The sequence below is a fragment of the Oncorhynchus nerka genome, linkage group LG12 (assembly GCF_034236695.1).
Source record: "Oncorhynchus nerka isolate Pitt River linkage group LG12, Oner_Uvic_2.0, whole genome shotgun sequence".
NCBI lineage: Eukaryota > Metazoa > Chordata > Actinopteri > Salmoniformes > Salmonidae > Oncorhynchus > Oncorhynchus nerka.
Genome location: NC_088407.1, coordinates 16,094,352 through 16,120,824, shown reverse-complemented (window position 1 = coordinate 16,120,824; position 26,473 = coordinate 16,094,352). Strand labels below are relative to the sequence as shown.

Below are 26,473 nucleotides of genomic sequence, written 5' to 3'. Positions count from 1 at the left end.
TGAAAACCCCCACATCGCAGTGCCACACTGAAAACGGCCACATCGCAGTGCCACACTGAAAACGGCCACATCGCAGTGCCACACTGAAAACGGCCACATCGCAGTGCCACACTGAAAACGGCCACATCGCAGTGCCACACTGAAAACGGCCCCATCGCAGTGCCACACTGAAAACGCCCACATCGCAGTGCCACACTGAAAACGGCCACATCGCAGTGCCACACTGAAAACGGTCCCATCGCAGGGCCACACTGAAAACGGTCCCATCGCAGTGCCACACTGAAAACGGCCCCATCGCAGGGCTCCACTGAAAACGCCCACATCGCAGTGCCACACTGAAAACGCCCACATCGCAGTGCCACACTGAAAACCCCCACATCGCAGTGCCACACTGAAAACCCCCACATCGCAGTGCCACACTGAAAACGGCCACATCGCAGTGCCACACTGAAAATGGTCCCATCGCAGTGCCACACTGAAAACGGCCACATCGCAGTGCCACACTGAAAACGGCCCCATCGCAGTGCCACACTGAAAACGGCCCCATCGCAGTGCCACACTGAAAACGCCCACATCGCAGTGCCACACTGAAAACGCCCAAATCGCAGTGCCACACTGACAGACAGTAGCACTTTGATCGACCTGCATGCTGAGTTTTCCCGCAGCTCCTCAGACCGTGATTGAGATTGTTTCATGCCCCCTGTCTTTCAACAGTGAGAAAACACCACCAGACACACAATTGTAGCTCCTCAACATCCAATGTGACAGATCTTTGAAGGAGAAGTACAAAACAGCAACAATAGACCAGTTCTATGGCTCCCAGAATGAAACGAAGTTTCCAAATATTTAAAAAACGCCCAAAGAATGCTTGTTTTATTCGGGTCAAATTCGGGTGAACAAACATTCTCAGTCATGAATTTACCACAAATCCCGCCACAGGTCAAATTTAACAAGTGACCACTTGTCAGGTGTTCTGAGAATCTCTACATCCAAGATGACACCAGACTTTGATGCCCTTGCCAAGAGAGGTGACCAGACCCATTGTTCACACTAAGACTTGAATAACCGTGGCCGGGGTAGGCAAGGATTATGCTTTTTCATGTTGATGGTTCTGCAGGGAGAATTACCCAGCAATGCACTTGGATACAGGTCACTTGTCCCCATACATCTGACAACGAACACTTATTCAGTCAGATTTGGGCTGAGGTGATAGGATAACTGTAAATATGGCTCACAATGGAGATGAGAATTGTTCCTTAATATGCTTCAAAAACAGACCATTCCAAATGAACCAGATGCTCGTACTATATGTTTCACTCAAATTTTAGAATAGTTTTTTTTTTTTTACACATCTGCTGTTACATTTTGCATGTCTCCAGTCATATAATATATATATCTATTTTTAAATTTGCATATTGTGACTGTAAGTTTGATTGGGCGAGATACAGGATCTGTATGTGTGTTTGACTGTCTGTGATGTTATACATTTTTGGAGAAAAAAATGTTAAATAATTGTGAACAATTTGTTCACATAAAACAAGGGTAGAATAGTTCTGCAAGCGTATGTACATCTACAGTACACTAGTAATATGTACATCTACAGTACAATAGTAATATGTACATCTACAGTACACTAGTAATATGTACATCTACAGTACACTAGTAATATGTACATCTACAGTACACTAGTAATATGTACATCTACAGTACACTAGTAATATGTACATCTACAGTACACTAGTAATATGTACATCTACAGTACAATAGTAATATGTACATCTACAGTACACTAGTAATATGTACATCTACAGTACACTAGTAATATGTACATCTACAGTACACTAGTAATATGTACATCTACAGTACAATAGTAATATGTACATCTACAGTACACTAGTAATATGTACATCTACAGTACACTAGTAATATGTACATCTACAGTACACTAGTAATATGTACATCTACAGTACACTAGTAATATGTACATCTACAGTACACTAGTAATATGTACATCTACAGTACACTAGTAATATGTACATCTACAGTACACTAGTAATATGTACATCTACAGTACACTAGTAATATGTACATCTACAGTACACTAGTAATATGTACATCTACAGTACACTAGTAATATGTACATCTACAGTACAATAGTAATATGTACATCTACAGTACACTAGTAATATGTACATCTACAGTACACTAGTAATATGTACATCTACAGTACACTAGTAATATGTACATCTACAGTACACTAGTAATATGTACATCTACAGTACACTAGTAATATGTACATCTACACTTTGTGACAACTGCTGATGTAAAAAGGGCTATAAAATAAATTGTATTGATTGATTAATCTTTCTCTATAAAATACATTTTAAGGATTGATTGATCTTTCTCTATAAAATAAATTGTATTTATTGATCTTTCATTATAAAATGTATTTGATTGATTGATCTTTCTCTATAAAATGAATTTGATTGATTGATGAATCTTTCTCACCTGACTCTCCTCTCGCTCCCTTCTCCGCGTTGTATCCCGGGGGTCCTGGGATGGAGGATCCCCTCTCTCCCTTCAAACCGGCCGCTCCAGGGGTGCCGGGGCGCCCCTCCTCACTATAACCCGGGGTTCCTGGTAGACCGTTCGGTCCAGCCAGTCCGTTGAGTCCATGAAGACCAGGAGATCCCGACAGACCTTGAGAAGGAACATGATTATTGCATCATGACATCGACACCAATAAGGGACATTGTACTGAAGTTATGACATTGTCAGAGGCCATTTCAGTTAAATGGGGAAAGATTTTCACTCAGGCCAATGATGTTGTATTACAAACTGTAATGTGTGTGTGTTTGAGTGTGCGTGGGCGTATTTCTGTGTGTGTGTGTGTGTGTGTGTGTGTGTCCGACAAACCTTTTTCTCCAGATGATCCAGGGGAGCCGGGGCGGCCAGTCGTCCCGTCAAGACCTCTTCCTCCTGGGTATCCGTTCAGACCCTTAGCCCCAGTGAAACCAGGGGTACCTGAGAGGAGGGGGACCCCAAAAAACATAACCAGGAACATAGAAAATGATGAATGAGGATGAGGGGGTTAATATATACAGTATATATATATATTTTTTTTTTTCTTTCTTTTTCCACCTTTTCTAAATTGTTTAAATATCACTTCCCTGTGACATGATTAATCTGTGTGATATTTATGACATCACGTCCTGTGACATCATCATCACCACTACTCACCCAAGAGTCCGGGTCTTCCAGGAACTCCCGCTTCTCCCTTCTGTCCGCTGAACCCAGGGCCCCCTGGGAAACCGTTGTCGCCGGGGGCGCCATTAGCACCTTGGCCACCTGGGTAACCGGGGGTTCCGGACTCACCTTTAGCTCCGGGACTTCCGGGGTAGCCGGATGAGTCACCTCTCTCCCCTGAGGACCATACAGATACAAGTAAGAACTTAACCAATACAAAACCTTTACACTGACAAGATACAGGTAACAACTAAACCAACACAAAACCTTTACACTGACAAGGTACAGGTAAGATCTTAACCAATGTTAAACCTTTACACTGACAAGGTACAGGTAACAACTAAACCAACACAAAACCTTTACACTGACAAGGTACAGGTAACAACTAAACCAACACAAAACCTTTACACTGACAAGGTACAGGTAACAACTAAACCAATGCAAAACCTTTACACTGACAAGATACAGGTAACAACTAAACCAACACAAAACCTTTACACTGACAAGGTACAGGTAACAACTAAACCAACACAAAACCTTTACACTGACAAGGTACAGGTAACAACTAAACCAACACAAAACCTTTACACTGACAAGGTACAGGTAACAACTAAACCAACACAAACCCTTTACACTGACAAGATACAGGTAACAACTAAACCAACACAAAACCTTTACACTGACAAGGTACAGGTAAGATCTTAACCAATGTTAAACCTTTACACTGACAAGATACAAGTAAGAACTTAACCAATACAAAACCTTTACACTGACAAGGTACAGGTAAACCAAGCCACAGAAAGTTGGTTGCAATTTCAATTTAATCCACCAGAGACCATCACAGGGAAGAGACCACCACAGGGAAGAGACCATCACAAGGAAGAGACCATCTCAGGGAAGAGACCATCACAGGGAAGAGACCACCACAGGGAAGAGACCATCTCAGGGAAGAGACCATCACAGGGAAGAGACCACCACAGGGAAGAGACCATCACAGGGAAGAGACCACCACAGGGAAGAGACCATCACAGGGAACAGACCATCACAGGGAAGAGACCACCACAAGGAAGAGACCATCACAAGGAAGAGACTATCACAGGGAAGAGACCATCACAGGGAAGAGACCATCACAGGGAAGAGACCATCACAGGGAGGAGACCACCACAGGGAAGATACCATCACAGGGAAGAGACCATCACAGGGAAGAGACCACCACAGGGAAGAGACCATCACAAGGAAGAGACCACCACAGGGAAGAGACCATCACAGGGAAGAGACCACCACAGGGAAGAGACCACCACAGGGAAGAGACCATCACAGGGAAGAGACCACCACAAGGAAGAGACCATCACAGGGAAGAGACCATCACAGGGAAGAGACCATCACAGGGAAGAGAAAATCACAGGGAAGAGACCATCACAGGGAAGAGACCATCACATGGAAGAGACCACCACAGGGAAGAGACCACCACAGGGAAGAGACCATCACAGGGAAGAGACCATCACATGGAAGAGACCATCACATGGAAGAGACCATCACAGGGAAGAGACCACCACAGGGAAGAGACCATCACAGGGAAGAGACCATCACAGGGAAGAGAACATCACAGGGAGGAGACCACCACAGGGAAGAGACCATCACAGGGAGGAGACCACCACAGGGAAGAGACCATCACAGGGAAGAGACCACCACAGGGAGGAGACCACCACAGGGAAGAGACCATCACAGGGAGGAGACCACCACAGGGAAGAGACAATCACAGGGAGGAGACCACCACAGGGAAGAGACCATCACAGGGAAGAGACCATCACAGGGAAGAGACCATCACAGGGAAGAGACCATCACAGGGAAGAGACCACCACAGGGAAGATACCATCACAGGGAAGAGACCATCACAGGGAAGAGACCACCACAGGGAAGAGACCATCACAGGGAAGAGACCATCACAGGGAAGAGACAACAGTTAAGAGAATCAGGCCTTTCTAATCGACCTGGCCCGGGTATCCTGGAAGGATATTGACCTCATTCCGTCAGTAGAGGATTCCTGGTTATTCTTCAAAAGTGCCTTCCTCACCATCTTAAATAAGCATGCCCCATTCAAAACATTTAGAAGCAGGAACAGACATAGCCCTTGGTTCTCTCCAGACCTGACTGCCCTTGACCAGCACAAAAACATCCTGTGGCGTTCTGTTTTAGCATTGAATAGCCCCCATGATATGCAACTTTTCAGGGAAGTTAGGAACCAATATACACAGGCAGTTAGAAAAGCTAAGGCATGCTTTTTCAAGCAGAAATTTGCATCCTGTAGCACAAACTCAAAAAGGTTCTGGAACACTGTAAAATCCAGGGGGAATAAGAACACCTCCTCCCAGCTGCCCACTGCACTGAGGCTAGGAAACTCTGTCACCACCGATAAATCCACTATAATTGAGAATTTCAGTAAGTATTTATCTACGGCTGGCCATGCTTTCCACCTGGCTACCCCCACCCCGGTCAACAGCCCTGCACCCCCCACAGCAACTCGCCCAAACCTCCCCCACTTCTCCTTCACCCAAATCCAGATTGCTGATGTTCCGAAAGAGCTACAAAATCTGGACCCCTACAAATCAGCCGGGCTAGACAATCTGGACCCTCTCTTTCTAAAAATTATCTGAAGAAGTTGTTGCAACCCCTATTACGAGCCTGTTAAACCTCTCTTTCGTATCATCTGAGATTCCCAAAGATTGGAAAGCAGCCGCGGTCATCCCCCTCTTCAAAGGGGGAGACACTCTAGACCCAAACTGCTACAGACCTATATCTATCCTGCCCTGCCTTTCTAAGGTCTTCGAAAGCAAAGTTAACAAACAGATTACCGACCATTTCGAATCCCCCCGTACCTTCTCCGCTATGCAATCTGGTTTCAGAACTGGTCATAGGTGCACCTCAGCCACCCTCAAGGTCCTAAACGATATCATAACCGCCATCGATAAGAGACAATACTGTGCAGCCGTATTCATCGACCTGGCCAACGCTTTCGACTCTGTCAATCACCACATTCTTATCGGCAGACTCAACAGCCCTGGTTTCTCAAATGATTGCTTCGCCTGGTTCACCAACTACTTCTCTGATAGAGTTCAGTGTGTCAAATCGGAGGGCCTGTTGTCTGGACCTCTGGCAGTCTCTCAGACACATATCTCCCTCACTAGCTTTAAGCACCAGCTGCCAGAGCAGCTCACAGATCACTGCACCTGTACATAGCCCATCTGTAAATAGCCCATCCAACTACCTCATCCCCATACTGTATTTATTTATTTATCCTGCTCCTTTGCACCCCAGTATCTCTACTTGCACATTCATCTTCTGCACATCTACAATTCCAGTGTTTAATTGCTATATTGTAATTACTTTGCTACCATGGCCTATTTATTGCCTTACCTCCCTTATCTTACCTCATTTGCACACTCTGTATATATACTTTTTTTCTACTGTATTATTGACTGTATGTTTGTTTATTCCATGTGTAACTCTGTGTTTTGTTGTCGCGGACCATGTTGTCTTGCTCCCAGACAAACTAAACAACTTCAGAGTAAACTGCCTGCTACTCAGTCACAGATGCTAATATATGCATATTATTAGTAGTATTGGATAGAAAACACTCTGAAGTTTCTGAAACTGTTTGAATGATGTCTGTGAGTATAACAGACCTCATATGGCAAGCAAAACCGGAGAAGAAATCCAAACAGGAAGTGGGAAATCTGAGGTTTGTAGTTTTTCAATTCAGCCCCTATTGAAGATACAGTGGGATATTGGTCATCTTGCACTTCCTAAGGTTTCCACTAGATGTCAACAGCCTTTAGAATGTTGTTTCAGGCTTCTACTGTGAAGGGGGGCTGAATTAGAGGGGAATGAGTCAGGTGTCTGGCAGAGAGCCATGGGCTCGTGACGCGCGGTCATGTGAAAGTTACCTCGCGTTCCATTGCTTTTCTACAGACAAAGGAATTCTCCGGTTGGGACATTATCGAAGATTTATGTTAAAAACATCCTAAAGATTGATTCTATACTTCGTTTGACATGTTTCTACGACCAGTAATATAACTTTTTGGACTTTTCGTCCGACCTTTCTGCTGGCCTTGCACGCGCGTTTGGATTTGTTTACCAAACGCCCTAACAAAAGGAGGTACCCTGTATATGGACATAAATGATGAACTTTATCGAACAAATCAAACATATATTGTGAAACTGGGATTCCTGGGAATGCATTCTGATGAAGATCATTAAGGGTAAGTGAATATTTATAATGCTATTTCTGACTAATGTTGACTCCACAACATGGCGGATATTTCTTTGGCTGGTTTGGGCTCTGAGCGCCGTACTCAGATTATTGCATGGTATGCTTTTTCAGAAAAGTTTTTTTGAAATCTGACACAGCGGTTGCATTAAGGAGAAGTTTATCTAAAGTTCCATGTATAATAGTTGTATCTATTATCAATGTTTATTATGAGTATTTCTGGAAATTGATGTGGCTCTCTGCAAAATCACAGCATGTTTTGGAACTACTGAACATAACACGCCAATGTAAAATTAGATTTTTGGAAATAAATATGCACTTTATCGAACAAAACATACATGTATTGTGTAACATGAAGTCCTATGAGTGTCATCTGATGAAGATCAAAGGGTAGTGATTAATTTTATCTCTATTTGTGCTTTTTGTAACTCCTCTCTTTGGCTGGCAAAATGGCTGTGTTTTTCTGTGACTTGGTGGTGACCTAACATAATCATTTGTGGAGCTTTCGCTGTAAAGCATTTTTGAAATGAGACACTGTGGCTGGATTAACGAGAATTCTATCTTTAAAATTACGTCTAATACTTGTAAGTTTGAGAAATTTGATTTATGAGACTACATTTGGCGCCCTGCAATTTCACTGGCTGTTGGCGAGGGGTTCCGCTAGCGGAACCAGACAGGTTAAACGTGTTAACCCTCGCAAGGCTGCCAGCCCAGACGGCATCCCAAGCCGCGTCCTCAGAGCATGCGCAGACCAGCTGGCTGGTGTGTTTACGGACATATTCAATCAATCCTTATCCCAGTCTGCTCTTCCCACATGCTTCAAGAGGGCCAGCATTGTTCCTGTTCCCAAGAAAGCGAAGGTAACTTAACTAAATGACTATCGCCCCATAGCACTCACTTCCGTCATCATGAAGGGCTTTGAGAGACTAGTCAAGGACCATATCACCTCCACCCTACCTGACACCCTAGACCCACTCCAATTTGCTTACCGCACAAATAGGTCCACAGACTCAATCGCAATCACACTGCACACCCCCCTAACCCATCTGGACAAGAGGAATACCTATGTAAGAATGCTGCTGTTCATCGACTACAGCTCAGCATTTAACACCATAGTACCCTCCAAACTCGTCATTAAGCTCAAGACCCTGAGTCTCGACCCCGCCCTGTGCAGCTGGGTCCTGGACTTCCTAACAGGCCGCCCCCAGGTGGTGAGGGTAGGTAACGACATCTCCACCCCGCTGATCCTCAACACTGGGGCCCCACAAGGGTGTGTTCTCAGCCCTCTCCTGTACTCCCTGTTCACCCATGACTGCGTGGCCATGCACACCTCCAACTCAATCATGAAATTTGCAGACAACACTACAGTGGTAGGCTTGATTACCAACAGCGACGAGAAGGCCTACAGGGAGGAGGTGAGGGCCCTCAGAGTGTGGTGTCAGGAAAATAACCTCACACTCAATGTCAACAAAACAAAGGAGATGATCGTGAACTTCAGGAAACAGCAGAGGGAGCAGCCCCCTATCCACATCGACGGGACAGTAGTGGAGAAGGTGAAAAGTTTTAAGTTCCTCTGCGTACACATCACGGACAAACTGAAATGGTCCACCCACACAGACAGCGTGGTGAAGAAGGCTGGAGGCTGAAGAAATTCGGCTTGTCACTAAAAACACTCACAAACTTTTACAGATGCACAATCGAGAGCATCCTGTCGGGCTGTATCACCGCCTGGTACGGCAACTGCTCCGCCCAGAACCGGAAGGCTCTCCAGAGGGTAGTGAGGTCTGCACAACGCATCACCGGGGGCAAACTACCTGCCCTCCAGGACACCTACACCCCCCGATGTCACAGGAAGGCCATAAAGATCATCAAGGACAACAACCACCCGAGCCACTGCCTATTCACATAAAAATTGATATAATAAATGTTTCACTAGCCACTTTACATAATGTTTACATACCCTACATTACTCTCATATGTATATACTGTACTCTATACCATCTACGGCATCTTGCCTATGCTGTTCGGCCATCGCTCATTCATATATTTTTATGTACATATTCTTATTCATTCCTTTACACCTGTGTGTTTAAGGTAGTTGTTGTGAAATTGTTAGGTTAGATTACTTGTTAGATATTACTGCATGGTCGGAACTAGAAGCACAAGCATTTCGCTACACTCGCATTAACATCTGCTAACCATGTGTATGTGATAAATAACATTTGATTTGATTTATGTGTCGAACTGCTTTGCTTTATCTTGGCCAGGTCGCAGTTGTAAATGAGAACTTGTTCTAAACTGGCCTACCTGGTTAAATAAAGGTGAAATAAAATATACATTTAAAAAATGGCACAGAGAAGAGACCATGAAATCAAATCAAATTGTATTTATCACATGGGGCCGAAAACAGCTGGTGTAGACTGTACAGGGAAATGCTTTCTTATGAACCTTTTCCAACCCTTCAGAGTTTAAGAGAATGGTACAGAGAAGAGAGCATCACAGGTAGGTATACAGACAGGTGACAGCCACTCACCTTTAGATCCTGGCTGACCAGGGACTCCAGGGTTACCAGGGAAACCAGAACTGCCATCGTCACCCTACGGAAAAAAACTGCAACATCAACTGGCACTTCTAAATATGTTACAGTTTCAGGAAGCTAGGCGTATGTCACACGTCACTACTTCACAAGAGGCATTTTGATTTGTATTCAAATGCATTTTTAAGCAGAAATGGCACAGCGTTTTTGAAAGATGTAACGTTAGCTGTTGAGAACTACAAAAAAAATTCTACTTTTCTCAAGAACATTGATTCCCTGAATTTAGCAGGCGCTTTCAACAGATCAGTTGGGAAAAGTTGTGATGGGATACTTTCTGCACACGCCACGCTCAGTGTGAACCGGAGTGACTTGACACAACGCTGGCCAAACAAGATGTAGCTACAAAGATGTAGCAAAGATGTAGCTGCAAAACTATTTGCTTCACGGCAGACTGAAAGCATTTAACATGCATCCATGTATACGGGTAAGAGTCTCGCTACATTTTCAGATATTATACGTTTCTAATCTTGTCAGAAATGGTTTTGATTGCAAGTTAAAGCATACTGTTAGCTAGCTAGCAAACATTAGCTTGCTGGTTCGCTAGCTAACGTTAAGTGTATGATCTGTGTAGTAATATTTTTTAAATCAGAAACCATTTGCATTGCTAGTTAAAGCACAATGTTAACCTAGTTGGTTAGATTTAGCTACCTGCAGATTCATACTACAGCTATGACAATGCTTGTATTTGTAGTAGTATGAATTGGGATTATGCCGGTTCATTGTTTAGCTAGCTAGCTACATGTCTAAACAAAAGATTCCACCACAAATAGAACAATGAGACAGATATTTCACTGGATGTATAAATGTGAAGCATCCGCTTGGCGTTTCCAGTCACTACCAAATATGGTAGTGAGAGGAAGCCCAGTGGCTGGCAGTGGCTGGCAGTGGGTGAAGATAGAACGTGGTGGATTTGGGCCGATATTCTGCTAATTTTCTCATTGATGAAACCTTTGATCTCAATACAGTTTTCTGTTCCCAAAACTATAATCTGTTACATACAGAGTAGACAAATTCTTCTAGACGTTACCCTTTACCAAAGTTTTAAAAATGTGCTTGGTTTAGAAGGAGTGCAAAGGTGAATTGAGTTATTGCACATGTTCACTTCATAGAGTAGGCGTTCCCTAATGGAAATATTCAAATGTTTGCTAGAACGCGCCAATAGCATCTCGCTAGCTCATGCTTGGCTCTGCCCACCTCCTTACTTGTTCTGCCCACTATGACTAATTTGTTCCAATTTGAAACAACAGTCTGTGTGGTCTATCTTGGTTTAGTTATAACAAATCTTTGACTCAACTTCACCAGATGATTACATAACCCCTCAAGTTAGCCAGCTGTGTCTGGGGAAAATTACGGCGATCTATTGTATTTCATGAACATGTTTACATGTCTAGAAAATAGTGACCCGTCCACTTAGCTAGATGTGGCTGGGGGGTGGTTATAGCTATTCTTTCACATGACACATCAATTTAGACAAGTCTGTCTGGGTAAGCGTCATCAAATAATTATAAAATATGAATGAAAAACATTTCTGGACTCTTTCGGTTTATGATATTGCAAGTAACCATTTCGCAGTACTGTTTACACCTGCATCCGGTGTGTGTGACAAAAAACAAAAACATTTGAGTCAATATAGTGTGTGTTTACCAGAGACAATAATGTGAAGATCAACATGACCTGCACTAAATTCAGATTAGGATACTCACTCTGTTTAGCACATGGCCTCTCTTAAAGAGATGGATGGAGATAAGGCTTAAGAGGGTGTGAATGACGATGAATGGGTGTAGACAAAGAAGAGCACTACAGTAGTAGAACTTTTGAGAAAATGGCCCTTGAATGTTTTGCTACACCTATGTAGCAAAACATTCAAGGGCCATTCAAGGGCCATTTTCTCAAAAGTGGGATTACGAGTTTATTAATTTACATTTAACATTGTTCCTCAACTGCAGTCTCTACTTTTATCCAATGTAAAAAAAAAACATTTACATTTTTGCTACATAGGATCGAATCCACGTGGAGGGTCACATATTTCAAACTCAGTTTAACATCAACTGCCACTTCTAAATAAATCAAATTCAGTGTCATGACGTTGCCCTGTTTTGTGAGGTTTATGACCCCCCCCCATAAATACCCTTTCCCATTTTTTCTCCACTCTACAGAATGGACTATTGGAAAGCCCTTTGTCTACATAGAGAGAGTATGGTAACATCAAAAGGTTGGGAAATGGAACAATATTTCCTTTCTTAACCAGTTGAAAGTGTCCGTTGGTACTTAAAGAATATGACGTCAGATCAGTTGGTTTCTGGGACATTATATCTGATGATAGGGTGACATAAATTGTATCTTGGAAAGTCTCCACATTCTAGATATCAGATTCACATGGAATTGTTGTGCAATTTAAATGTTTAAATATGACATTTGTGAAAAGATGAAAAGTAATTTTATCTTCTAAATGAGAGAATTGTTTTCATAAGTAAACTATGCTCACTCAATGGCCACGCCCAAGTGAACAGACATTGGTTGAGAACTATGAAACACGCCCTTCTCTCCCACAGTATAAAAGCCTGTTAACGGAAGTCAAATTCAGTTCCTAGTGACGTGAGGACTGGTGTCCATACGTTTAAAAGGGAGAATTCCAACGTGGAGGTGACGATCACCATGCTGGGATTGCAATGTCCGTACTGAGAGATACCTAAGACAACGCTACAGGGAGACAGAACGGACAGCTGATCGTCCTCGCAGTGGCAGACCACATGTAACAACACCTGCACAGGATTGGTACAATCGAACATCACACATGTGGGACAGGTACAGGATGGCAACAAGAACTGCCCGAGTTACACCAGGAACACGCAATCCCTCCATCAGTGCTTAGACTGTCCACAATAGGCTGAGGGCTGAGGGCTTGTAGTCCTGTTGTAGGCAGGTCCTCACCAGAAATCACCGGCAACAACGTCACCTATGGGCACAAACCCACCGTCGCTGGACCAGACAGGACTGGCAAAAAGTGCTCTTCACTGACAAGTCGCAGTTTTGTCTCACCAGGGGTGATAGTCGGATTTGCATTTATCGTCGAAGGAATGAGCGTTACACCGAGGCCTGTACTCTGGAGCGGGATCGATTTGGAGGTGGAGGGTCCGTCATGGTCTGGGGCGGTGTGTCACAGCATCATCGGACTAAGCTCGTTGTCATTGCAGGCAATCTCAATGCTGTGTGTTAGAGGGAAGACATCCACCTCCCTCATGTGGTACCCTTCCTGTAGGCTCATCCTGACACGACCCTCCAGCATGACAACGCTGTGTGTTACAGGGAAGACATCCTCCTCCCTCATGTGGTACCCTTCCTGTAGGCTCATCCTGACACGACCCTCCAGCATGACAACGCTGTGTGTTACAGGGAAGACATCCTCCTCCCTCATGTGGTACCCTTCCTGTAGGCTCATCCTGATACGACCCTCCAGCATGACAACGCTGCGTGTTTACAGGGAAGACATCCTCCTCCCTCATATGGTACCCTTCCTGTAGGCTCATCCTGACACGACCCTCCAGCATGACAACGCTGTGTGTTACAGGGAAGACATCCTCCTCCCTCATGTGGTACCCTTCCTGCAGGCTCATCCTGACATGACCCTCCAGCATGACAATGCTGTGTGTTTACAGGGAAGACATCCTCCTCCCTCATGTGGTACCCTTCCTGTAGGCTCATCCTGACAATCCAGCATGCTGTGTGTTACAGGAAGACATCCTCCTCCCTCATGTGGTACCCTTCCTGCAGGCTCATCCTGACATGACCCTACAGCATGACAACGCTGTGTGTTACAGGGAAGACATCCTCCTCCCTCATGTGGTACCCTTCCTGCAGGCTCATCCTGACATGACCCTACAGCATGACAATTCCACCAGCTATACAGCTTGTTCTGTGCATGATTTCCTGCAAAACAGGAATGTCAGTGTTCTGCCATGGCCAGCGAAGAGCCCGGATCTCAATCCTATTGAGCACGTCTGGTATCTGTTGGATCAGAGGGTGAGGGCTAGGGCCCCCCAGAAATGTCCGGGAACTTGCAGGTGCCTTGGTGGAAGAGTGGGGTAACATCTCACAGCAAGAACTGGCAAATCTGGTGCAGTCCATGAGGAGGAGATGCACTGCAGTACATAATGTAGCTGGTGGCCACACCAGATAATGACTTGATTTTGATCCCCCCTTTGATCAGGGACATATTATTCCATTTCTGTTAGTCACATGTCTGTGGAACTTGTTCAGTTTATGTCTCAGTTGTTGAATCTTGTTATGTTCATACAAATATTTACACATGTTAAGTTTGCGGAAAATAAACACAGTTGACAGTGAGAGGACGTTTCTTTTTTTGCTAAGTTTATCTTGCATTTTCCTTTCCGAATGAGCTGTTATTAGAATGCATACGATTGTGTATTTACGGTAGCATAGCTTCTCAAGGTCCAATAGAGACCATCCATTTGTCCCTCAGTCTTCCCGCTCTTTCATTCAAACCCCAACCCCTTCCTTTGTGTAACCAGCCTTCATATCGGGTTAGTCCACTAGGGGCTTTTCATGTCATGATTAGTAATCGATGTGTGATCTGTCCTGTGTATATATGTAATTCTGTGTGATTATTTAGGTATTTAGTAAATAAATAATTAAGCCAATTTGTGTATTGCTGACTCAACTTATTAGATAGGGTTCGTGCAGATAACCAAGTACTTACGACAATCAGAATGAGACCGATCGAGGTGACGATTAATTATTGACTGCTATTGATATAAAAGATGTTCAGATCTTTTTTAAGTGAGTGGATTCGGGATATATAAATGAATGCGCCAGCAGTTCCCCAGGTTATTAATGGTTCAATTGTTGAATGGTTCAATTCAATCACGTAATCAATTCAATCTTAGGTAAATGATTTGGTAAAACAGCATGTCATATAATTCAAAGACACAACATTGTAAATATGTCAAACACAGTATAACATCAACTGCTACTTCTAAATATATCAAACTCAGTTTAACATCAACTACTACAGTACTTCTAAATATATCAAACTCAGTACAACATCAACTGCTACAGTACTTCTAAATATATCAAACTCAGTAAAACATCAACTGCTACAGTACTTCTAAATATATCAAACTCAGTTTAACATCAACTGCCACTTCTGTTTACTGCCCACAGTGTCACTGTTAAACTCTTTCTATGGTGGTGTATGTGCCTACCCTTGGTCCAGGCATGCCAGGGAAGCCGATGATACCGGGAGATCCAATAGGGCCTGGGTAGCCTGGCCCGGCTGGGCGTCCGGGGAGACCGGGGAGTCCTGGTTCCCCTTTAGCCCTGTCAGCATAACCAGGCAGCCCGGGCAAACCCTGACGACCAGGCTGGCCCGGGAAACCCTTGTCACCTTGGGACAGGGAGGCACAAAATGGCGACTCTAGGAGCTTGTTGGTGACACAGATTTGACAGACAAGCTTTAGGAGCTTGTTGATGACATACATTTGGCACAAAATGGCTAAGGATTTAGATTTGTAGCCTACCACCTACCTCTAGGTCCAGGGAAACCAGGTAGTCCGTTGGCACCGTTGTCGCCCCTCTGTCCCTTCTCCAGGTAATCTACCCTGGGGGGCAGAGCGGGTGGGCCAGGGAGACCACGGTAACCTTGGTCACCTGGATCACACACGCACGCACACACACACGCAAAAGTGAGTATACGTACACACGTATGCACACACACACACACACACACACACACACACACACACACACACACACACATGTAATTTAGATTATATCTGTACCTGATAGAGTTAGTGTCTCTTCTACACAGTAGGGTAAGAACAAATCCCAAATCAATAAAAAAAACGTGAAACTAAACCAAAACAAATGCACTGTCAGACTATTCATTATGTCAGACCAGAATGATGAACTGTCAAGACCAGAATGATGAACTGTCAGACCAGAATGATGAACTGTCAGACCAGAATGATGAACTGTCAAGACCAGAATGATGAACTGTCAAGACCAGAATGATGAACTGTCAGACTATTCATTATGTCAGACCAGAATGATGAACTGTCAGACTATTCATTATGTCAGACCAGAATGATGAACTGTCAGACTATTCATTATGTCAGACCAGAATGATGAACTGTCAAGACCAGAATGATGAACTGTCAGACCAGAATGATGAACTGTCAGACCAGAATGATGAACTGTCAAGACCAGAATGATGAACTGTCAAGACCAGAATGATGAACTGTCAGACCAGAATGATGAACTGTCAAGACTATTCATTATGTCAGACCAGAATGATGAACTGTCAAGACCAGAATGATGAACTGTCAGACTATTCATTATGTCAGACCAGAATGATGAACTGTCAAGACCAGAATGATGAACTGTCAGACCAGAATGATGAACTGTCAAGACTATTCATTATGTCAGACCAGAATGATGAACTGTCAAGACTATTCATTATGTCAGAGCAGAATGATGAACTGTCAAGACTATTCATTATGTCAGACCAGAATGATGAACTGTCAAGACTATTCATTATGTCAGACCAGAATGATGAACTGTCAAGACTATTCATTATGTCAGACCAGAATGATGAACTGTCAAGACTATTCATTATGTCAGACCAGAATGATGAACTGTCAAGACTATTCATTATGTCAGACCAGAATGATGAACTGTCAAGACTATTCATTATGTCAGACCAGAATAATGAACTGTCAGACCAGAATGATGAACTGTCAAGACTATTCATTATGTCAGACCAGAATGATGAACTGTCAAGACTATTCATTATGTCAGACCAGAATGATGAACTGTCAGACTATTCATTATGTCAGACCAGAATGATGAACTGTCAAGACCAGAATGATGAACTGTCAGACCAGAATGATGAACTGTCAGACCAGAATGATGAACTGTCAAGACTATTCATTATGTCAGACCAGAATGATGAACTGTCAAGACTATTCATTATGTCAGACCAGAATAATGAACTGTCAGACCAGAATGATGAACTGTCAAGACTATTCATTATGTCAGACCAGAATGATGAACTGTCAAGACTATTCATTATGTCAGACCAGAATGATGAACTGTCAGACTATTCATTATGTCAGACCAGAATGATGAACTGTCAAGACCAGAATGATGAACTGTCAGACCAGAATGATGAACTGTCAGACCAGAATGATGAACTGTCAGACCAGAATGATGAACTGTCAGACCAGAATGATGAACTGTCAGACCCTATCCACTCTCTTCCCATCATTCCATTGATTCTGTCATTCCCAATCCTGTACCTTTAGGTCCTGGCGCTCCGAAGTCACCGGGCAGGCCATCTTTTCCTGAGAACCCCGGAGCTCCTTTACCTCCTGGTCCACCAGGTCTTCCAGGGTTACCAGGCATTCCGGGGAAACCTACCAGTCCAGGGTAACCGCTCTCGCCTGTGAGTGGGGAAAACAAAAGATGTTTAAAAATGCCTATAGTGGATCTGACGAAGATCTACTTTTGGATCGAAGCGTTGTAACTGTTTTTGCCAAATAAAGATGGAGGAATAGTGTGTACAGGTCCTGCTTATCTCTAGAAAGTCCCATCTATTCAAAAGTAGTACACTGAATAGACAGTCATTTACCCTGACCAGGAAGTTACTGTAACCAGCTGTAGATGTGTGTTGAAGATTTCCCCCCTTCCTCACGCATGGCTTTAATAGAAAATGTACGGCTATTAAGGCTATAGGAAGTTAGCTATGGATCTTTAATTGATAATAAGTATCCCCCCTTACCCTTCCTTCCTGGTCTCCCAGGGATGCCGTTTCTTCCCCCGGGGCCCGGTGGTCCCAGAAGGCCCCTGAGTCCTGATGATCCATCCCCTCCTGGTTGTCCTGGTTGTCCCTTCCTCCCAGTTGGGCCTGGGAAGCCTGTGTCACCTCTGGCTCCTTTTAAACCGGGGTAGCCTGGGTGGGGATCGGGAGGACACAGTCAGGCACAACACTTTCCTCTGGGAATCAAAGGAGTACATTCAATGACATTCCAAAAGGGAGGGAGAAATGCTGATAAATACAAATATAGAAACATTACATGAATATAACATTGTAACATGCTGTCAGAAACACAACTTACCTGTATTGTACTGTCAGAAACACAACATACCTTGCTGTCCATAAGCAGTACTATTGTAATATGCAGTATCAAAATTACAATGAAAGGGATTTTGACAATTCAGAATGAAACATACAGTATGAGCCGACACACGCAAGGCATGTCCAGTTACATTCTTTCCTGTCGTAGTTTAAGATGCATAAGGGTTCAGGTTGCTGAATGAATGAATTAAAAGGTAGAATAGGCACATGGGTATAAAGTATTACCTCTAGTTAACATATTTGACTGTAACCAGTAAAATATCTTATCAAGGGATGAAAAAATGATCATGCCAATGTTTATGATAAAATATATACTGTACACTCAAGTGCAATTCCAGAGTAAAATTAGATAGCTCTGACACATAAATACACTCTAGAAAGCCTATGGTTGCTGTCTTCTGGAAGTTTCTAGAAAGTCTTCTATGGTGCTGTCTTCTGGAAGTTTCTAGAAAGCCTTCTATGGTGCTGTCTTCTGGAAGTTTCTAGAAAGCCTTCTATGGTGCTGTCTTCTGGAAGTTTCTAGAAAGCCATCTGTGGTTGCTGTCTTCTGGAAGTTTCTAGAAAGCCTTCTGTGGTTGCTGTCTTCTACACGTTTCTAGAAAGCCATCTGTGGTTGCTGTCTTCTGGAAGTTTCTAGAAAGCCTTCTGTTGTTGCTGTCTTCTACACGTTTCTAGAACAGGCATCTATGGTTGCTGTCTTCTAGAAGTTTATAGAACAAGCTTCTGTGGTTGCTGTCTTCTAGAAGTTTCTAGAAAGCCCTCTATGGTTGCTGTTTTCTAGAACAGGCTTCTAGGCTCAACGTTTTAGGTGAGTGGGTTGGATAGCTATGATGGGGTCAAGGGTTCACACAAGCTTATCAATGTTACAGCGACACACACACCTGCTTTAGTTAAGTTTAGTCAGGGTTTCAAACTACAATTTCTTCCATATCTTTCTTTGGACTCAAATGCTCTGGGTTTAGATCCGTCGGGAGTTCTAGACGCAGGTTGTTCTAAAATGTGACACTCCAAAGGAGCATTGAGAGGTGGTGAGATGGGCAGAGGGGGGCGATTGGGGTTGTTCTGAGATGGAGAAGTGGTCTGAGATGGAGTGAGGGATGGAGGGATGAATGGAAGGGAGTAGCTCACCTTGACAGCCTAGGGAGAGACCCAACACCAAAAAGAGAGGGATGGAAGGATGATAGGATGGATGGAGATGATGGTGAAGAGAGAAAGAGGGTGAGGAGATGCTTTTGGTGATGGAGATCACAAACAGGCAACCAGTGGATTTACAGGCAAGCAAACTGAAGGTCAGGAAATAGAGAGAACATATCTATAAAGGAGAGGATTGGTGGGGAGCCTTCACAATCAACAAAGGTATGAAGGAGGAGAGAGTATCTGTGTGTTCTCTCTGTGGGCTAAAAGGAGGAGAGAGTCTCTGTGTGTTCTCTCTGTGGGCTAAAAGGAGGAGGGAGTCTGTGTGTGTTCTCTCTGTGGGCTAAAAGGAAGAGTCTCTGTGTGTTCTCTCTGTGGGCTAAAAGGAGGAGAGAGTCTCTGTGTGTTCTCTCTGTGGGCTAAAAGGAGGAGAGAGTCTCTGTGTGTCTCTCTGTGGGCTAAAAGGAGGAGAGAGTCTCTGTGTGTTCTCTCTGTGGGCTAAAAGGAGGAGAGAGTCTGTGTGTTCTCTCTGTGGGCTAAAAGGAGGAGAGAGTCTCTGTGTGTTCTCTCTGTGGGCTAAAATGAGGAGAGAGTCTCTGTGTGTTCTCTCTGTGGGCTAAAAGGAGGAGAGAGTCTCTGTGTGTTCTCTCTGTGGGCTAAAAGTAGAAGTGGGTCTGTGTGCTTTCTCTGTGGGCTAAAAGGAGGAAAGAGTGTGTTTTCTCTGTGGGCTAAAAGGAAAAACAACAAGTAGAAGATATCTGGGAGCTGGAATAAATGGATTCAATGAATTAATGACAACATTCCCAAACATTCTGGACAAAATTCCTACTGGGTTTCAATTAGTCAGTGTTCTGAGTTCCGACTCTCACCTGGAGTACCGGGAAATCCTTTGCTTCCGGCTGGTCCAGCAGGACCGGGAAATCCATTGCCTCTGTCTCCAGGAAGTCCGGGAAGACCTAGAGTTCCGGGGTAGCCATCCGTACCGCGCTCACCCTTAGCTCCGGGAATGCCCGACCGACCATCAAAACCTGGGATAATATGGGACACAAGGTAAGATACAGCAGGGCCCACAGGAACATACAGCAGGGCCCACAGGAACATACAGCAGGGCCCACAGGAACATACAGCAGGGCCCACAGGAACATACAGCAGGGCCCGCAGGCCCACAGGAACATACAGCAGGGCCCACAGGAACATACAGCAGGGCCCACAGGAACATACAGCAGGGCCCACAGGAACATACAGCACAGATAGACAGAGCCACAAAGAAACATCCCCACTAAATAATATGTGAAGCATCTATGCGGGCATTTTAAAGGCTTTATGAAGGCTTTGAAGTTGTAGGTAGTTTAAAGCGTTTTCATAGAGAGACAGACAGACAGACTAACTGTCACACCCTGATCTGTTTCACCTGTCCTTGTGCTTGTCTCCACCCCCCTCCAGCTGTCGCCCATCTTCCCCGTTATCCCCTGGGTATTTCTACCTGTGTTTTCTGTCTGTCTGTGGCACTTCCTCTTGTTTGTTCAAGTCAAACAACGTTTTTTTGTCTCAGCTCCTACTTTTCCCCAGTCTCTCTTTTTCTCGCCCTCCTGGTTTTGACCCTTGCCTGTCCTGACTCTAAGCCCGCCTGCCTGACCACTCTGCCTGACCCTGAGCCTGCCTGCCGTCAGGTAACCGTTGCCCAACCTCTGGTTTACTGACCCCTGCCTGCCCTCGACCTGTCTATTACCTGCCCCTGTTGGATTATTAAACGGTGGTTAACTCGACGTTGTCTGCATCTGGGTCTTACCTTCAAACATGATACAGACAGATAGATGGCTGGTTACATAGACATTGTATTGGTTCCTGAAGGGATATTCATTAGATGATTAGGTAGTTATCATGCTGAGACCCACCTGATCCTCCGGGAAGTCCTGATGCTCCTGGCTCTCCCTTGTCTCCTGGTCCTCCTGGGAACCCAGGTGTTCCAGGGAGCCCTGTTGAGGACCCCAGCACCTCCCCCGGCCGGCCCTTCCCCCCTGGCCGCCCCGGGAGCCCGTTCTTCCCTGGGGCCCCTGGACGACCCTCGCCTGGGATACCTGGGCCACCCGCATCTCCTCTGGGGCCAGGGAAACCTGGGAGGGAGGGAGGATGAGGATAGAGTTGGTTCAATTCCATACATCTTTACTTTCACTATTATTTATGCCATTTAGCAGACACTAAAGGCCATTCGTTGTTGGCAGAAATCAAAAGACTAAGTGGAAGTCATAGGAAAGTTAAGTCAGTTTAATTCAGCAAATATTTATTGGCAGTAATTGGCAGCAATAACAAAAGCCAGTCTAGCCAGAAGTCATATACTATAAATATCAACAATGGACCATAGATATCAGTGGTCAGTGGATGGTCAGTAGAGGGTCAGTAGATGGTCAGTAGATGGTCAGTAGATGATCAGTAAATGATCAGTAGATGGTTAGTAGATGGTCATGTTGGAAAGGAAAAGAGTGGTGAATGGTGATAAGGTCAAATAGGAGGGGCAACAATAGCTGTGTTTTTACCTTGTGGCCCAGGCTGGCCCCCGTAACCTGGGTCTCCTCTCTCTCCCTTCCCTCCGTCAAAACCGGGCCGACCGGGACCACCTGGGAAACCTGGCTCGCCCTTGGGACCTACATGCACACACACACACACACACACACACACACACACACACACACACACACACACACACACACACACACACACACACACACACACACACACACACACACACACACACACACATTGCCAACCTCTGTGTAAAAAATAATTGTCAAATGACAAAACCGGAAGTGTTGCCATGGTGATGAAGTCTGTTTGTTACCTAGTCTTCCAGGTATTCCGGAAAGGCCTGGGATTCCATCCTCACCAGGTAGACGACATGGTAGCGTCAGCCCTAGCAACAGTCAGTCAGATCACGGTTAACACACACACACTGGAGTAAAGCCCTCTATGTCTCAGTAAAACTGGTACAATACCACTAGAAGATTATACATCCATATTGGTCATCACTGTAACACATTACTGTTATTCGTTAAGACTTCATGTTTGTTTATGGATTTGCATCGATGTGATAATGATTCTGTTAGATTATGGTGAGGATATAATGTCAGTGTGTTGATTTAAAGTAGTAAGTCATTGATTAAACCAATGCTAATAGTCATGGCCTGTTAAAAGTAATTCAAATTTAGTAAGTAACTGTGAATGTCTTTTCTTTGGTACTATTTGAATAATGTCATAAGGTCTGATTGGCTACCCGCCATCGTAGTCCCCCCTCCAACTTGGTATTATTAAGGTCTGATTGGCTACCCAAATCAAATCAAATCAAATTTGTGACCATTAAGCTCCTAACCATGTGACCATTAAGACCTAACCATGTGACCATTAAGCTCCTAACCATGGGACCATTAAGCTCCTAACCATGGGACCAGCTAACCATGGGACCATTAAGCTCCTAACCATGTGACCATTAAGACCTAACCATGTGAACATTAAGCTCCTAACCATGGGACCATTAAGCTCCTAACCATGTGACCATTAAGCTCCTAACCATGGGACCATTAAGCTCCTAACCATGGGACCATTAAGACCTAACCATGTGACCATTAAGCTCCTAACCATGTGACCATTAAGCTCCTAACCATGTGAACATTAAGCTCCTAACCATGTGACCATTAAGACCTAACCATGTGACCATTAAGCTCCTAACCATGGGACCATTAAGCTCCTAACCATGGGACCATTACGCTCCTAACCATGGGACCATTAAGCTCCTAACCATGTGACCATTAAGCTCCTAACCATGTGACCATTAAGCTCCTAACCATGGGACCATTAAGACCAAACCATGTGACCATTAAGCTCCTAACCATGGGACCATTAAGCTCCTAACCATGGGACCATTAAGCTCCTAACCATGGGACCATTAAGCTCCTAACCATGTGACCATTAAGCTCCTAACCATGTGACCATTAAGCTCCTAACCATGGGAACATTAAGCTCCTAACCATGGGACCATTAAGCTCCTAACCATGTGACCATTAAGCTCCTAACCATGGGACCATTAAGCTCCTAACCATGTGAACATTAAGCTCCTAACCATGGGACCATTAAGCTCCTAACCATGGGACCATTAAGCTCCTAACCATGTGACCATTAAGCTCCTAACCATGGGACCATTAAGCTCCTAACCATGTGAACATTAAGCTCCTAACCATGTGACCATTAATCTCCTAACCATGGGACCATTACGCTCCTAACCATGTGACCATTAAGCTCCTAACCATGGGAACATTAAGCTCCTAACCATGTGACCATTAATCTCCTAACCATGGGACCATTACGCTCCTAACCATGTGACCATTAAGCTCCTAACCATGTGACCATTAATCTCCTAACCATGGGACCATTACGCTCCTAACCATGGGACCATTACGCTCCTAACCATGTGACCATTAATCTCCTAACCATGGGACCATTAAGGTCCTAACCATGGGACCATTAATCTCCTAACCATGGGACCATTACGCTCCTAACCATGGGACCATTAAGGTCCTAACCATGTGACCATTAAGCTCCTAACCATGTGACCATTAATCTCCTAACCATGTGACCATTACGCTCCTAACCATGTGACCATTAATCTCCTAACCATGGGACCATTAAGGTCCTAACCATGGGACCATTAAGCTCCTAACCATGTGACCATTAAGCTCCTAACCATGTGAACATTAAGCTCCTAACCATGTGACCATTAAGCTCCTAACCATGGGACCATTAAGCTCCTAACCATGGGACCATTAAGACCTAACCATGTGACCATTAAGGTCCTAACCATGTGACCATTAATCTCCTAACCATGTGACCATTAAGGTCCTAACCATGTGACCATTAAGGTCCTAACCATGTGACCATTAATCTCCTAACCATGTGACCATTAAGCTCCTAACCATGTGACCATTAATCTCCTAACCATGGGACCATTAAGGTCCTAACCATGGGACCATTAAGCTCCTAACCATGGGACCATTAAGCTCCTAACCATGGGAACATTAAGCTCCTAACCATGTGAACATTAAGCTCCTAACCATGTGACCATTAAGCTCCTAACCATGTGACCATTAAGCTCCTAACCATGGGACCATTAAGCTCCTAACCATGGGACCATTAAGCTCCTAACCATGGGACCATTACGCTCCTAACCATGTGACCATTAAGACCTAACCATGTGACCATTAAGACCTAACCATGGGACCATTAAGCTCCTAACCATGGGACCATTAAGCTCCTAACCATGGGACCATTAAGCTCCTAACCATGGGAACATTAAGCTCCTAACCATGTGAACATTAAGCTCCTAACCAGAGAGATGTAGCTCGGAACGTAGCTCTGGTCCAGGGCATCACATGCGGCTTGCTGTTGCTAGCCACCCTGGACAGGAGCTACTGGGAACTCAACACTGGTCAACATGTCCATCATCAAGTGTCAATCATCAACTGAGTCAAGCCCAATGGAATCCCAATCATGTGGTGCAACAAGGAGCTTCCATCTGTGACATCATGAACAAATGGTGGACACGTCCTTTCTGTGCCATGACAAGGTTCAAATGAGCAGTTAGGATGTTTCATTCAAACAGTGGCCACTGGATTATCTAGAATCTCCTGAGCCACAGGTACAGTACACAGTACCGTGGCCAACTGTCTGTCATCCATTTTGACACCAAAACGTTCCATGACAATGACATTCCATCTGAGACTGGAATCCAATTGTCTTGGAACTCCCGGGGGCAAAATGGCTGCCATTGAAACTGAATCTCAAAGAGTTGCTCTAAAAGACTGTATCTAGGGCTCGGGTTTCTCTCTCCAGGGCAGTTCTCCTTAGCTTCCCACCTCCCTCTGCGTCATTAACCCCCTCTTGCCCACAGCTGTCACCTGGTCAGACAAACATGCACAGGATCAGAGAGATGGAGGGATGAAAATAGAGGGAAGAAGAGGGGGAAGAAAGAAAGAGAGAGAGAAATAAAGTAAGAGAGACGGGGAGAGATAATGGGAGGACAGGACGGTAGAAGGCAAGCCAATCAAGGTCATTCAGGTCATTTGCATATAGTCAAGCCAATCAATGCATAAGCCAAATAAAATAATTAAATCAAACAATCAGCAAATCAGCAAATCAGAGGTTAGAGATTCAGCTCATTCAGTTAAGGTAAAATCAAATCAAATCAAATGTATTTATATAGCCCTTCGTACATCAGCTGATATCTCAAAGTGCTGTACAGAAACCCAGCCTAAAACCCCAAACAGCAAGCAATGAAGGTGTAGAAGCAAAATAAAAATCATTCTGAGATGTTCGGCCAAGTTTATTGTTTTCCGGAAGAGGAGAGAAATAGAGGGAGAAAGTGATATTATCAAAATGATGTAGCTACTGTTTATAGTAACTTAATTAAACTACAACAACAAAACATGTTACTTATGTACTTGCATTGCACTCTTTTTCTCTCTCTCTTTTCAGAAGAGAATAACATGTTGTATTCAAAATAACTTTTAGCATTAGCTTTATTGTGTCAGAAAACTTAAGCAACAGTCACACACACATTCATTCATATGAGTGGCAAAAAGCTGTTGGGTTTTGTGTTGTTCAGTCTCAGAGAAGAGTCAGCTAGCTAGTCAAATTTGAGTCCAATGGTGTTTCTTTATTGCTTTTATAAATACGGTGTCCGTATTAGGCAATCCTAATTCTTCAGCAGGACTCCATATTAGGCAATCCTAAATCTTCAGCAGGACTCCATATTAGGCAATCCTAATTCTTCAGCAGGACTCCATATTAGGACATCTTAATGTTTCAGCAGGACTCCATATTAGGCAATCCTAATTCTTCAGCAGGACTCCATATTAGGCAATCCTAATTCTTCAGCAGGACTCCATATTAGGCAATCCTAATTCTTCAGCAGGACTCCATATTAGGCAATCCTAATTCTTCAGCAGGACTCCATATTAGGCAATCCTAATTCTTCAGCAGGACTCCATATTAGGCAATCCTAATTCTTCAGCAGGACTCCATATTAGGA

General features: G+C 44.2%; 1 protein-coding gene across 1 annotated transcript in view; it reads right to left on the bottom strand.

Annotated features, from left to right (window-relative positions):
- LOC115139039 (collagen alpha-6(IV) chain-like) overlaps positions 1-26,473 on the bottom strand; it is a 320,502-nt gene that overhangs the window by 21,890 nt on the left and 272,139 nt on the right. The window contains exons 24-35 of the mRNA XM_065025281.1: positions 22,235-22,306; positions 21,933-22,040; positions 21,294-21,512; positions 20,268-20,426; positions 17,908-18,078; positions 17,426-17,569; positions 15,654-15,776; positions 15,332-15,513; positions 10,047-10,110; positions 3,241-3,423; positions 2,917-3,024; positions 2,509-2,700 (exon numbers count right to left, since the gene is read on the bottom strand). Coding sequence (XP_064881353.1) covers positions 2,509-2,700; positions 2,917-3,024; positions 3,241-3,423; positions 10,047-10,110; positions 15,332-15,513; positions 15,654-15,776; positions 17,426-17,569; positions 17,908-18,078; positions 20,268-20,426; positions 21,294-21,512; positions 21,933-22,040; positions 22,235-22,306 — 1,725 coding nt within the window. The remainder of the gene's footprint in view (positions 1-2,508; positions 2,701-2,916; positions 3,025-3,240; positions 3,424-10,046; positions 10,111-15,331; positions 15,514-15,653; positions 15,777-17,425; positions 17,570-17,907; positions 18,079-20,267; positions 20,427-21,293; positions 21,513-21,932; positions 22,041-22,234; positions 22,307-26,473) is intronic.